This window comes from Mustela erminea, chromosome 5 (genome assembly GCF_009829155.1).
Source record: "Mustela erminea isolate mMusErm1 chromosome 5, mMusErm1.Pri, whole genome shotgun sequence".
NCBI classification, from domain to species: domain Eukaryota; kingdom Metazoa; phylum Chordata; class Mammalia; order Carnivora; family Mustelidae; genus Mustela; species Mustela erminea.
Window position 1 is genome coordinate 69,232,226 of NC_045618.1, and position 13,093 is coordinate 69,245,318.

Below are 13,093 nucleotides of genomic sequence, written 5' to 3' on the forward strand. Positions count from 1 at the left end.
CTGAAAAATGAAGGCTTTGAACTGGTTGCAAGGGTTCTTGTAGTTTGAAAGACGTGTATTTTCTTCTTTTCACTATTAATTGCGTTCTGGAAAGGCCCACTGATGCCTTCATTCTGGAAATAAGCAAATATGTTTAAATCAAATGCATCAATTTTATACTGCCTTAAGGGAGTAACTAAACAATTTAGGGTGTATTTGGGGTGTAGTTGCTGGTCACGAAAGAAAAAAAGAAACACCCTAACTCGGAAAAAAAAAAAAGAAAGAAAGAAAGAAAAGAAAAAAAAAGAAAGGAAAAAAGGCAACCTGAGGCGCAAGGTTTAATCGTGTTCTCAGATTTACGCCCCAGGGCACATAAAATAAACTTCCTTAGCTTCTTCGCATGCACCCAGGGAGTCCCTGTGCCCAGAGCTTAGAGCAGCATGGTGGCTGTACCTGACAGCTGCTGGGAGGGCACTAGGCCCTGGAGCCTGGGGAGGAGGAGCCATAGGCGGGACCGACTGGAAACAGCCACCTCAGCAAAGCGGCAGGATTTCCGCAGGGTGAGGGCCGCTGTCGCCCGGAAGAAAAGGTTCCTGTAGCAAATGTCTCGTGATTACCTTGGGAGCTCTGTTTCGCCAGCTGAAACTGCGGAGGAAAGAAGGATCTAGCGAAATATGGCTACGGAGGGTCCTGCCACGCGTCGAGTGCAAGTGGCAGAACATCCCAGGTGGGGGAGAGGAGATGCCGCGCTTCGGGATCGCCTGGGTAGGCTAGGTGCAGATAGTGTCCAAGATTTCTGGCTCTTCGCTGGCTGCTTTTTTTGCTCCTGGGAATGGACAGAATCCTTAGGATTTTATGAGGCCGCATGGCTGGGCTTGTGAGAAAGACCACATCTCAAAACACTTTACACCTTGATTCCTACCAAGGGTTGAGGGTTTTTCTCCATCCGTGCAGATCCTTCTTGAACCTTTGGTGCTGAAGGTGGTACACTGTTTCTGCTGGGCTTTAGCAGAAGTGACCAAACTAACTTAGAACCCCTTCTTTCTTTGTCTTGCCTGCCAGTTGGTGTGCTTTTATAAAATCCCCTTTCTAAAATACTTATTGCAAACAAACACACCCAAACCCAACCCCAAACAAACCCCCCTTGCTCTCCGCATCCCTTTTTTTTTTTTTTAAAGATTTTATTTATTTATTTGTCAGAGAGAGAGAGAGTGAGAGCGAGCACAGGCAGACAGAGTGGAAGGCAGAGGCAGAGGGAGAAGCAGGCTCCCTGCGGAGCAAGGAGCCTGATGTGGGACTTGATCCCAGGACGCTGGGATCATGACGTGAGCTGAAGGCAGCTGCTTAACCAACTGAGCCACCCAGGTGTCCCGTCTCCGCATCCCTTTAAACAAACCATAACATCTAGGCACTGTTACTTAGGGAATTAATCTGCTGCAGGTACCTAGTTACAGAATAACTTTAGTGATACCTAGTGGAGGATTCTTTTCATTTGAGGGCATCTTGTAACTAAGTAGAAATACTTAGTTCTGACATAGGAGGGAAATCTCATAGAAGGAAGTCTCTAACCTGCTGCATATTAGCTGTGCAGCTTTTCTAAGGTTGGATTCTCTCCTTCTTTGCTCTAATTTTTACTTTTTCCCTGTTAATTTTTTTCTATAACATTAAGTCTTCAAGCTTTCCCTACTTCCTGGTTTTTCACAGTCATGAGGGAGTTGATAATATTATAACTTACTAAAACTTGCAAATGCTTTTTTCACCCTTAAGAAATCAAACAGTGGGTGTTTAGTTACCTGGAAGAAAGGAGAGCAGCAGGGCTTTAGACTACTCGTGTATGTCTCTGGATTTCGGTATATTCTCTGAAGGTCCTTGGGGTGTATTGTTGCCCTTACATACTTGAATGAACTAGGACACATTGTGAAAGACATGCTTCAAATGAAATTCATCAGGAATTTGTTATGTGAAAATAATCTAGCCCCTTGTAGTTTAGGTTTTTTTAAAAAAAATTTTTACATGAAACATAGCCATGTATAATTTCTTCTGTTTCTATTAGTTATGATTTAATTATAATGTTTAATATTTCTATAATTACTGTGTGGGGGAAGGGGAATGGTGGTAACATGTACAGAAACTGAAGAATTATTTACTAGGTTTCCTTAAGAGTTGTTTCTTGCCTTTTAGGAATTTCACAGTATTCATTCATGCAACATACATTTATTGTTAACCTTTATCATTCTGTGTTAGCTGCAGAAGAGATCATAATAGTGGTTAGATAATTGTGCTCTGCCATTTCTTGTTTTTCACTTGTGCAAGAAATACAGTAATAAGTTTCAAGCAATGTTTCAGCCACTTACTCACTTTAACAGGGACGAGTTCAATGAAATCTATAAGCCCACCTAACTGGTCATATGTTACAGTAAGCTGAAGGGGAAAAAAATGCATAAGCGCCCTGTGGCCAGACTATCTTCTTTGGAATTCCTACTGTTTCTTTAGAATGCCTCTTCAACTTCACAGGGCACCTGATATTCTAAGTAAAGGCACTAGTCAGTCACATTAAACATTTCAGCAAACGTAATTTCTTTTTTTTCTTTTTATATAAATATCAAATAGAAATAGAAACTCTGATTTTTTTTCTGCATTTCAATCTTGCATATTCCCTTTACTATAAGACTACTTCAAATTCCAGTGTTCTAGCTTTCTTAATGCATTCTTAGGAGTAGCTTTCTTAATGCATTCTTGTCTTTGGAATGAACCTTTAAGCTGTTGGATTATTGTTTTTTTTTTTTTTTTTTGTAACAGCTTTATTGATATGATATCCACATACTGCAGTTCACCTGTTTAAAGTTTACAATTAAGTGTTTTTTTAGTATATTCACAGGATTGCACAGCCATTGCCATAATCAAAGTTAGAACATCTTCATCATACCCCAAAGAACTCTGTATCCCTCAAACTATCACTACCACTCCCACCCTACCCTTCTCTACTTTGCCCTAAGCAACCACTAATGTACTTTCTGTCTCTATAAATTTGCTTATTCTGAACATTTCAAATAAATGGCATCATATAATATGTGGGTTTTTTTGGTGACTGGCTTCTTTCACTTAATGTAATGCTTTCAAGGTTCATCTGTGTTGTAACATGTTACCAGTATGTCGTTCCTTTTTAATGCTTGAATAATATTCCATTGTATGATATTATCACATTTTGTTTATCTTTTCACTGGTTGATGGACATTTGGGTTGTTTCCATCTTTTGACTCGTGAGTAATGATTTTGCATGAATTACATTTCTAATATGAAAGATTTGGATTATTTAAAAATATATTCATTAAAAATTAATATATAAAAAATATTCATTAAAGCTTGAAAATTTCACAGTTCCTTTCCTCACTATAGTCTCCGATTGCTATCCTATGCCAGTTCTTACTCCCTTCTTAGAAGTTATCCGTTTGGTTAACATTCTTGTTTTTTATTTATTTTATTTTTTTTAAGATTTTATTTATTTATTTGACAGAGAGAGATCACAAGTAGATGGAGAGGCAGGCAGAGAGAGAGAGAGAAGCAGGCTCCCTGCTGAGCAGAGAGCCCGATGCGGGACTTGATCCCAGGACCCTGAGATCATGACCTGAGCCGAAGGCAGCGGCTTAACCCACTGAGCCACCCAGGCGCCCTGGTTAACATTCTTGTAATATCATTTTATCTTTATGGTATCTTTATATCTTTACTGTATCTTTTATATTTTTATATAAAAATATATTTACATATTATATATTTACAAAATATAAATTTTATATACTTATATCTTTTATATTTTTACTGTATCTTTATCATTATTACCATTTTTTATAAAAATGGTATAGTCATAAAAGTGAAATCATATTTTTCTGTTACTTACCTTTTTTCACTTAATAATACTTCTCAGAAATCCTGGCATATCAGTCCATACAGATTTATATCATTGTTTTTTAGGGCTGAGAGTATTTCATAGTATGAATAACGCTATTTATTTAACCACTCAACTGCACCGTACATTTAAGTTTCCAGTTTTTCACTCTCATAAAGTACTTCAGTAAACATCTTTGTACATATATCTTTGGGCATTTTTGATGCTCTTTCTTTAAGCTCATTAATGGAAATGGAATCAGAGTCAAAGTTAATAAGTATTTAAAATTTTGCTAGTTCCTGCCCTGCAAAAAAAAAAAAAAAGATATATTAGATTGTCTATTTGTTGTTAGTTTTTAGGAACTCTTTATATATGTATATATTTTTTGTATGAAGGGATATAGTTTTGGATATAAACTATTTGTTGTTTTGTATATATTATATATTGTTCTCAGTCTAGCACTTTCCCTTTAATTTGATGATGCCTTTTGTTGTGTAGATATTTTGTACTTTATGCATTATAGTACATTGTTGAATGATATCATCTTTGTCCTTATTCTGGTATCAATGGGGAAGCTTCCAATATTTTGTCATCATATAAGTTGTTTACTATTTCTGATAAGTAGCCTTTATTAAATTTAGGACATTTCTTTCTTTTCTAGCCTGTCCATGCTTTTTAAATTATTATTATTTTAAATTTTATTTAAAAAACTAGTCATGGTTATTGAATTTTTGTGCATATTTTGAGAGGACCATGGAATTATAGAGTTTTCCCCTTTTATTTGGTTGGAATAGTATGTGTTTAATGAAGAGATTTCCTGGTACTATCTTTATATTCCTGGAATAAATTCTGTTCACAAATATTAAATAATGTGTGTTGGATTAAAATTACCAATATTTGTTTTTTCTCTGTTTTTACAGGGGATAATAACCTGTATTTTGCTTTTGTGGGCTATTGTTGTTTTAGCGTCTGGGTTATTCTGGCCTCCTAAAATGAGATAGAAAGCAAACAGGAAAGATGTTAGGGTTCAAAGCTGATGGCCAACAAAAAATTCTTGAGATGTCTTTGGTACAAAATGGTGGTTTTATTAAAGCACAGAGACAGGACCTGGGCAGAAAGATCTGCATTGGAGTTGTGAGGGGCAATGATATACCTTCAAGTTGAGAGGGGAGGTTAGTGTTAATCTCTAAGGAATTTTGGAAGCAAGGCTTCCAGGATCTTGAGGGGGCTAGCTATTGTTAGGAAGAGGTCATTTATTACTGACCAATAAAACCTTAGTCATGAGACCCTTCAGATCTGTATCAGTGGGTCATAAGCTTGGTGATGATTGCTAATAAATACCTTGGGGGATTTAGAGATAAGGAAATTTCCAGAGGAATTTTTATATATTTAAGTGGCTTATAGGATCTTGGGGGTTCAGGCAAAGATTGCCTTTTGCCCTTAGCGAAGTTCCTAGAGGAATGTCACTCTGCCTGTTTCAAGGACTTGTCAATGGACTATAAGGTGTAAGGAAATTTCATTTTTCTTCTGCCTTTGTTTACCACATCAGAAAGGCTTTCTGTAGCTTGTACTGTTAGAACCATTTATGAAAGCAAAGCATCATCTTTATTTAAGGTCTGGCAGAACTAATTCATAACATTTTCTGAGCCTTGTTAAGGAGTTTATTTCTGACTACTTTTTCTGTTTCTCTTCTGTCAATTTTTAGACACATAATGTATATATCTTTATACATGTATATATATACGTATATATATCTCTTAAGTCAAAAGCATTCATAGCACCAGATTCAGCAATTTGTGTGGTGATGTTTTGGCCAATTCTGCATTTAATAGTATAATCTTTGTAGGGGCTATTATTTTCTTTCTTTCTTTCTTTTTTTATTCTTTTTATTGTGGTAAAATAAGTATAATATAAAAATTGACATTTTAACCATTTTAAGTATAGAATTCAGTGACATTAGTTACATTCACACTGTTGTGTAGTAACCACTGCTGCATATTTCTGACATTTTTCATCATCCCAAATAAGCTCTCTATTCATTAAGCAATAACTCCCTATTTTCTCTACTCCTCAGCACGTGGTAACCTCTAATCTACTTTTTGTCTCTATGAATTTGCCTATTTTAGGTATTTTCTATAAGTGAAATCATAAGTATTTGTCCTTTTGTGTCTAGTTTATTTCACTTAGCATAATGTTTTCAAGGTTCATCCATATAGAAGCTTGTATCAGACCTTGATTCTTTTCTGTGGATCAATAGAAGATTCATACATACACACATACACACCACATTTTGTTTGTTCATTCATCTGTTGTTGGTTACTTGGCTTGTTTGCACCTTTGGACTATTGTGATTAATGCAGCTGTGAACATTCTTGTGCAAGTGTCTGTTTGAATCCCTGATTTCAATTCTTTGGACATATACATGGAAGTAGAAATATTGGGTCATATACTACTTCTGTGTTTAACCTTTTGAGGAAACACCAAACTCTTTTCTATTCTGTTGTTTTTAATGCTATTGTAAGTGGAATTGTTTTCTTAATTTCACTAGATCTATTGTTTTGTATCCTGCCTTTTTTTTTTTTAAAAATTAACATATAATGTACTATTTGTTTAGGGGTACAGGTCTGTCATTAGGGGCTATTATTTTCATATTGAAAATGCTCATTGTACTCTTGGGGAAGGGACATACTTTAAATGACTACATTTTAAGAGATGGAGTCTTGCTGGTGACACCCAGAGCTGTGAAGAACAGTACCCCACTTACAGCCATACTGCTTCATTATTAGAGGATTAGGTATGAAGTTTAGAACAACACTGTACACTTCAGTTCTTTCTATTCTTAGAGAGAAATACTTTTCTTGTTTCCTTTTATAGCTTCCATGCATTTGAATTTCAAAGGGAGGAATGTTGAATGGTAAGTAAGCCTCTGGTGCTGAACACTTAAAAAAAGCATGGACAGACTGCCTTCCTGAGGTAGTTGGGAAAAGGGCACGTTTGAGAACCCCCAAATCATTTCATTAAAGCACCTTTTAGGAGGCTCATTCTAGCTCTGCTGTTAACACTTCACTTTATTTGTGTTTTCAGCACTCATAAAGGCAAATTAATAAGGATTCAAATTCAGCCGACCTTGAATGTTGTCTGCATATGATTTTCAGCAGAAACAAAAATGAGCCTCTGTGGAGGCTAGTGTAGTTATGGAAGCCAGAAAACGAGGAGTTACATGCTTCTCCCTCTTTCTCAATTTTTCTCACTTCTAATTGGTCACTAATTCCCATTATGGCTTTGACTTTTTAAATATCACCTTAATTTAATTTTCACCTTTTTCTATCCCCATCACTAACGTACACTTAAACTTTCTCTCTAGGTTTACTGTAAATGGCCACCTATTGGATTTCTTTGTTTTTACCTTGTCTTCCTCCAGCCCATCTTTCATACACTTCTCAGTGAGCTTCTTGTGTCAAATTGATTGATTTCGCTCTATCTGTAAATGTGTCTTCACATCCATTGCCTGTGGCATAAAAGCCATGTTCCTCAACATGGCATACCAGGCCCTTTAAGATTTGAGGCTTGATTACCACCAGCCTCCTCCTCTGATGTATTTAAACCCTAATTATAATTTCCTGAATGCAGCATGCTGGGGCTTTTCATTCCATTTGCCTGGAATGCATCGCCTCATCCCATTGTCTGACATCATCCTTTAAAATTCATGTTAACTATTGTCTTTTGGGGGAAGCTTCTCTAACTTAACCTCCCCCTTTTGGATTTATTTTACCACCCACATTCTCCTACAGTAGGGATGAAATATCTTTTCTCTGTGCTGCCAAAGGACTGTATTTTTCTGGCTTATTGCTCTATTGTCTCTCTGTATTGTACTTTTTAGCTTAACTATCTTTTTTTTTCTGCCAAATGTTTCCTAGAGGCCAACGGCTACTATTAATTTCCTTTCTAAGTAGAGTACTTAGTAAAGCACCATTAAATACTTCTTTAAACAAACGAACAAACATACTTTCTTTTTTTTTTTTAAAGTGGGCTTCATGCTGGGCATGAAGACCATGGAGGGACTTGAACTCAATAACCCTTAGATCAAGAAATGACCTGAGATCGAGTCATATGCTTAACCACTGAGCCATCCAGGCACCTCTTAACATTTTTTGGTTATTTTAAAATAAATTCACACCTAACATAAAAGTCAAATATAGCAAAAAAAATTTAAATAAATAAAAAATAAAAAATTACTGTATACTATTATCCCAGATTCTCCAAAGGTAACATTTTACCATATTTGCTTTATCACCTTTTCTATGTTTTATACACACACACACACACATTTATATATTTATATATATAAATATATAAAAAAGACATTACAGATGTGTTCTTTATGATTTAATATAGGATCAATATTTGTAAATATTCCATGCATTCTTGTTATATTTCCCATCAACAGAGTATAATGTTAAATATATGTACATATCCATAATCTATGAATTTTGTTGTTTGAGTCTTTTTTTTCCCTTTTGTCTACCTGATCTTTTTTTATACTGAGAAAGTTATCTTATAGTCTTTTATTGTTAGTATATTTCTATCTGTATTTCCTTACTTTACATATAGATTTGCCTTATAAAAGTGGTTGTAGTTTCATTTGGGGGCTTTTCTTAAACTATTACCTTTGTTCTGAATTGCAGTACTCAGCATTAAGAATTTTCCCTGTATGTTCTTTGGCACACATTCTATGATGTCTGATATCAGGATTACTATCTCTGTTTTCTTATTTCCTAAACTCTGCCACCCAGATTATGTTTTTTGAGAATTTGAATTAATGGACACAGACAATTAATTAGATAGTATCGGACACAGGAGCTGTTAAATCTTGTAGAGTTGAGGCCACAGTGTCAAGAAAACTGAAGGTATGGAGGAACAGAAACCAAGATACTCAGAGAGGCAACTGAAATGTGAACAGCACTGAACAAAGAGAAGTGGAGATGGTGTCTTTGGAGGGATGACAGAATGAGACATGAAAAAAGAACCAAAGACACTAATATAAACAGTTTCTGATGACTGTCCAGTTCTTAGGACACCATCTTGAATAACTTCCAAAGATATTCAACATATCTTTCTATCATTATAATTTCCTTTTTATTTGAGCTGTTTTTGGTATGATTTTCTGTTTCTTACAGCAAATTAACCTTTAAGATCAATAAATTAATTAATGAGTATCTTGAATATAGTAGGCTTTAAAAGATATTTATTCTCCTCCAGTTATTATGCAGATACACTATGATGTGAGACTATTAACAGTGGGAGGGTATTCATAGAAGTGCCTTGAGGTGATTGAACGGTATAAAATTATTAAATCTATTTTAAGAATTTTGGATCTATAAGGGAAAATGATTTGCTCCATTGAAATTAGAACCGTGGTCTCCTGATAACTATTCTAGTTTTCTTTTCTTTCTTTCTTTCTTTCTGTCTTTCTTTTTTTTTTTTTAAAAGATTTTTTATTAAAAAAAAAAGATTATTTATTTATTTATTTGAGAGAGAGAGAGAGAGAGAGAGAATGAGAGAGACAGAGAGAGCACAATCAGGGCAGAGGGAGAAGGACAAGTAGACTCCCTGCTGAGCAGGGAGCCTGATGCGGAACTCTTTCCTAGGACCCTGGGATCGTAACCTGGCTGAAAGCAGACTCCAACTGACTGAGCCACCCAGGCGTCCCACTCTTGTTTTCAATTGGTTACTTGTATTGGGTTGAATAGTGCCTCCTCACCTGCACCCCATTCATGTCCACCTGGAACCTCAGAATGTAACCTTATTTGGACTAGCATTTCTGTGTACTTAGGTAATCAAGTTAAGATGAGTCATAGTGAATGAAGGTGGGCTCTAATCTGACAAGACTGGTGTCCTTATAAGAAGGAAAAACAGAGACACACGGGGAGAATTCTGTGTGGTGACAGAGACAAAATTTGGATTGATGCAGCTCCTAATCCAAGGAATGCCAAGGATTGATGGCTACCACCCGAAACTAAAAAGAGGCAAGAAGGGATTCTCCCCTCCAAGTTTCAGAGGCGCATGGCCCTACTAACACTCTGATTTTGGACTTCAAGTCTCTAGAACCATGAGACAATGAATTTCTATTATTTTAAGCCCCTCCCACTTTATAGTATTTTATTATGATAGCCTTAGGAAACTGAAATATTACCCTGTACGATTTCTTTTAGTATAAAGAGATTCTTCTCTGAATATTTTTCTAGAAAGTTATATTCTTTATAATTGAAGGAAATAATTTTTCCTGTTGAGTACATTAATCTTTTTTTATTCTTCTGTGTGCTTATACTATTGTGTCACCTAGGAAGTTACCATACTGTCATATCCTAGGATTTTCAAAGAAGTATGTCAGTGAAAAAATTTTGCTTTTCTTTTTAGAGATAATTAATGGTGGTAGGTATATGAAATATGTTTGTATATCTTACGGATTTTTCTGTTATACAGATATCCTGAAGTATTCTACTTTTGCTTTCAGATTGCTGAAGCTAAAGGAGATGTTTAACTCTAAGTTTGGATCCATTCCCAAGTTTTATGTTCGAGCACCAGGAAGAGTCAACATAATAGGTATTGCTAAAGTTCCTTCTCTTATTTTTTTCTTCCTTTGGTAAGATCTAAATTTTTATTAATATACTTTTTTTTTTAACTTCTCTCAAGAGAATTGAAAAAATAGAGTATTTCACATTTCTCTCTTATAGCAAGTTAAGCTTTTGCATAAAGAACACATTATATTTTCATCATTCCCAAGCCATGTTATTAATGTTAATTTTGTCCATTTATTTTAGAAAATGTATTGAAACTTCATTGTTAACATTGTTTTCATGAGAGATGCGAAGATTTTTTGTGCTGCAGGTTAAATTTTTAGATTGTGGTGAATAATCTTGATGGTTTTACATTTACTCATTGGATTAGAAGAATACTGGGAAGCCCTTTTAAAAGTGTGGTGACCCGGAGGGGGCACCTGTGTGGCTCTGTTGTTAAGCGTCTGCCTTTGGCTAAGGTCATGATCCCAGGGTCCTGGGAGGGAGCCCAATGGCAGGCTCCCTGCTCAGCGGGGAGTCTACTTCTCCCTCTCTCCCTGCTTGTGTTCCCTCTCTCAATGTCTCTCTCTGTCAAATAAATAAATAAAATCTAAAAAAAAAAAAGAAAAAAAAAGTGTGGTGGCCTGAAGAGTGAATAGGTTGCATTAAGAGAAAATGGCATGGGGAACTGAGGAAAAACCAGGAGTCAAGGAGAATTAAAAAGAAAACTTTCTATAATGGAAAATATAATCTTACAAAAAAGTCTTTGGAATAATATAATGAACTACCATATACCCAATACCTAGGTTCAATTATTATCGACTTAGGTGACTTATTTTATTTTGAAGCAAACAATGGGGGATTTAAAAAAAATGGGATGTTTAAGCATGGTTAAGTGAGGGAGGGAGGGGGAATGGTGTAAAGCCTTTGGAGAGAAAGGGATTGTAGATAACTGAGAAGAGAAGAACTGATGGAGCAGATTTCCCGGGAAGGTTAGAGAGGGCATCAGAAGAGGGCACTTTGACTCTTTTAACAGCCAGCAAGGAAAAAAGATGGTGCAGGTTCATCTAGGTAAGTGTGTAACTTTCTACTTGGGAACTACTGTTTTATATTACTATCTTTTTTGAAGGAGGTGAGAAAGACAGCTTTGAAAACCACTTCTCCATCTGTCATTGTCAATCCATTAAAAAAAAAAACCCTTTTATCAATTCATTTTAAAGGACACATCAATATATGAAGAAAAGTCTTGCTACCAGTAATAATATGTAAAGTAATAATTATTTAAAAACACAGTTATAATTATGCAGTTGAATTGTCTTCCATTCATATTGTGTTTCTTAGCTGGGCAGTGTTTGTCATAGGAACAATCAGGCATGAAAACCTGTCCTGGGGAAATATAGATGAGCTTGCTTATTGTGCTTATTTCTTTCTTGAATTGTTATTTTGTATTTAAATCTTATGAAAAACAACCTTGAGTTTAAATAGCAACTTGGAGAAAATATTATGGTACAATAGGAAATAAAATTCCTGCTGATGATTAGAGCTATGTCTAACACACTTAGCACAACTTATCAATGCCAGTCTAATTTGTTAGACATTTATTTAGGCCGCAAATATAAATAAAGTGAAGTCCTCAACTTTATGGGTGTGTTGGCTTAATAAGGAAGAGAGTGAAATTCACAAAATGTTAATATAAGGCAGTGTGTGAAAAGCTTCAATTGTTCATACTTAACAAGGTAATATGAAAGAGCAACAGAGAAAGGAGATTATTACTTTTCGGATACTTCATATAACTAGTCACAAAACAAAATACTTGAAGATGATCACATGAATTAGAAAGTAGAAAAAAACTTGTGAAGTTTTAAAGAAATCTAAAAATTAACGGAAACTAATTTATATACTTATTCTAGCAGAAGTTTCTGGCTCGGATGTCGGGGAGAATAAGAAAACTGAATCATTTCCTGCGCATAGTATTTTTATTTTCTGTTAAAACCTGGCTTGTGGTCAAGTTTTTCCTGTATATCAACCTGATTGAGATTCTCTTGTGTCATATGCTAGCAATATTAAAAATTCTTTATCTTTTTCTCTAGGAGAACATATAGATTATTGTGGATATTCTGTTCTTCCTATGGCTGTAGAACAAGATATGTTAATAGCTGTGGAACCTGTGAAAACACAAACTCTTCAACTAGCCAATACAAATCCCTTATACCCGTGAGTATTTAGGATTGCTACTGTGTATAATGGGGTGTGTGTGTGTGTGTGTGTGTGTGTGTGTTCTTATCCAAATGAACTCTTTAGAAGCAATCAAATTTGTAATCATTGACTTTATTTAAAATCTGTATCTGACTTCCAAAATAGTCTAAGGCTGCTCTTTAATATTTGTTCCCTTTTTTTTTTTTTTTTCATTTGCTCATTCATTTAAGAAGCATTTCCCATTTTAGATCCTGGGCTGTACAAAAATGAAAATAACTGTCCTTGTCTAGAAGGTATTTATCACCTGTTTAGATAGCTGTCTTCAGCAAAGTCAGTGGTGGTGCTTTTCTTATGTTACTAGGGCACCCTCTAATTCTCTCATCATAACATCTTACCTGCTTACTTGCCTGTATTCCCCCAGTAGATCATAAACTCTGTGCATTCAGGAACTGTAGACTCTCCAGTGCTGTGAGGCTTG

General features: G+C 35.4%; 1 protein-coding gene across 8 annotated transcripts in view; it reads left to right on the top strand.

Moving 5' to 3' along the window:
• Window positions 1–13,093, top strand: part of GALK2 (galactokinase 2) — a 112,052-nt gene that overhangs the window by 6,810 nt on the left and 92,149 nt on the right. For 2 of the 8 annotated variants that reach the window (XM_032343665.1, XM_032343668.1), the window contains exons 2-3: window positions 10,377–10,465; window positions 12,510–12,633. In XM_032343665.1, the coding sequence (XP_032199556.1) occupies window positions 10,377–10,465; window positions 12,510–12,633 (213 nt within the window). Of the gene's footprint in view, window positions 1–131; window positions 745–6,736; window positions 6,777–10,376; window positions 10,466–12,509; window positions 12,634–13,093 lie in introns of those variants that run through there. The other 6 variants (XM_032343666.1, XM_032343667.1, XM_032343672.1 and 3 more) reach the window with 6 other exon arrangements.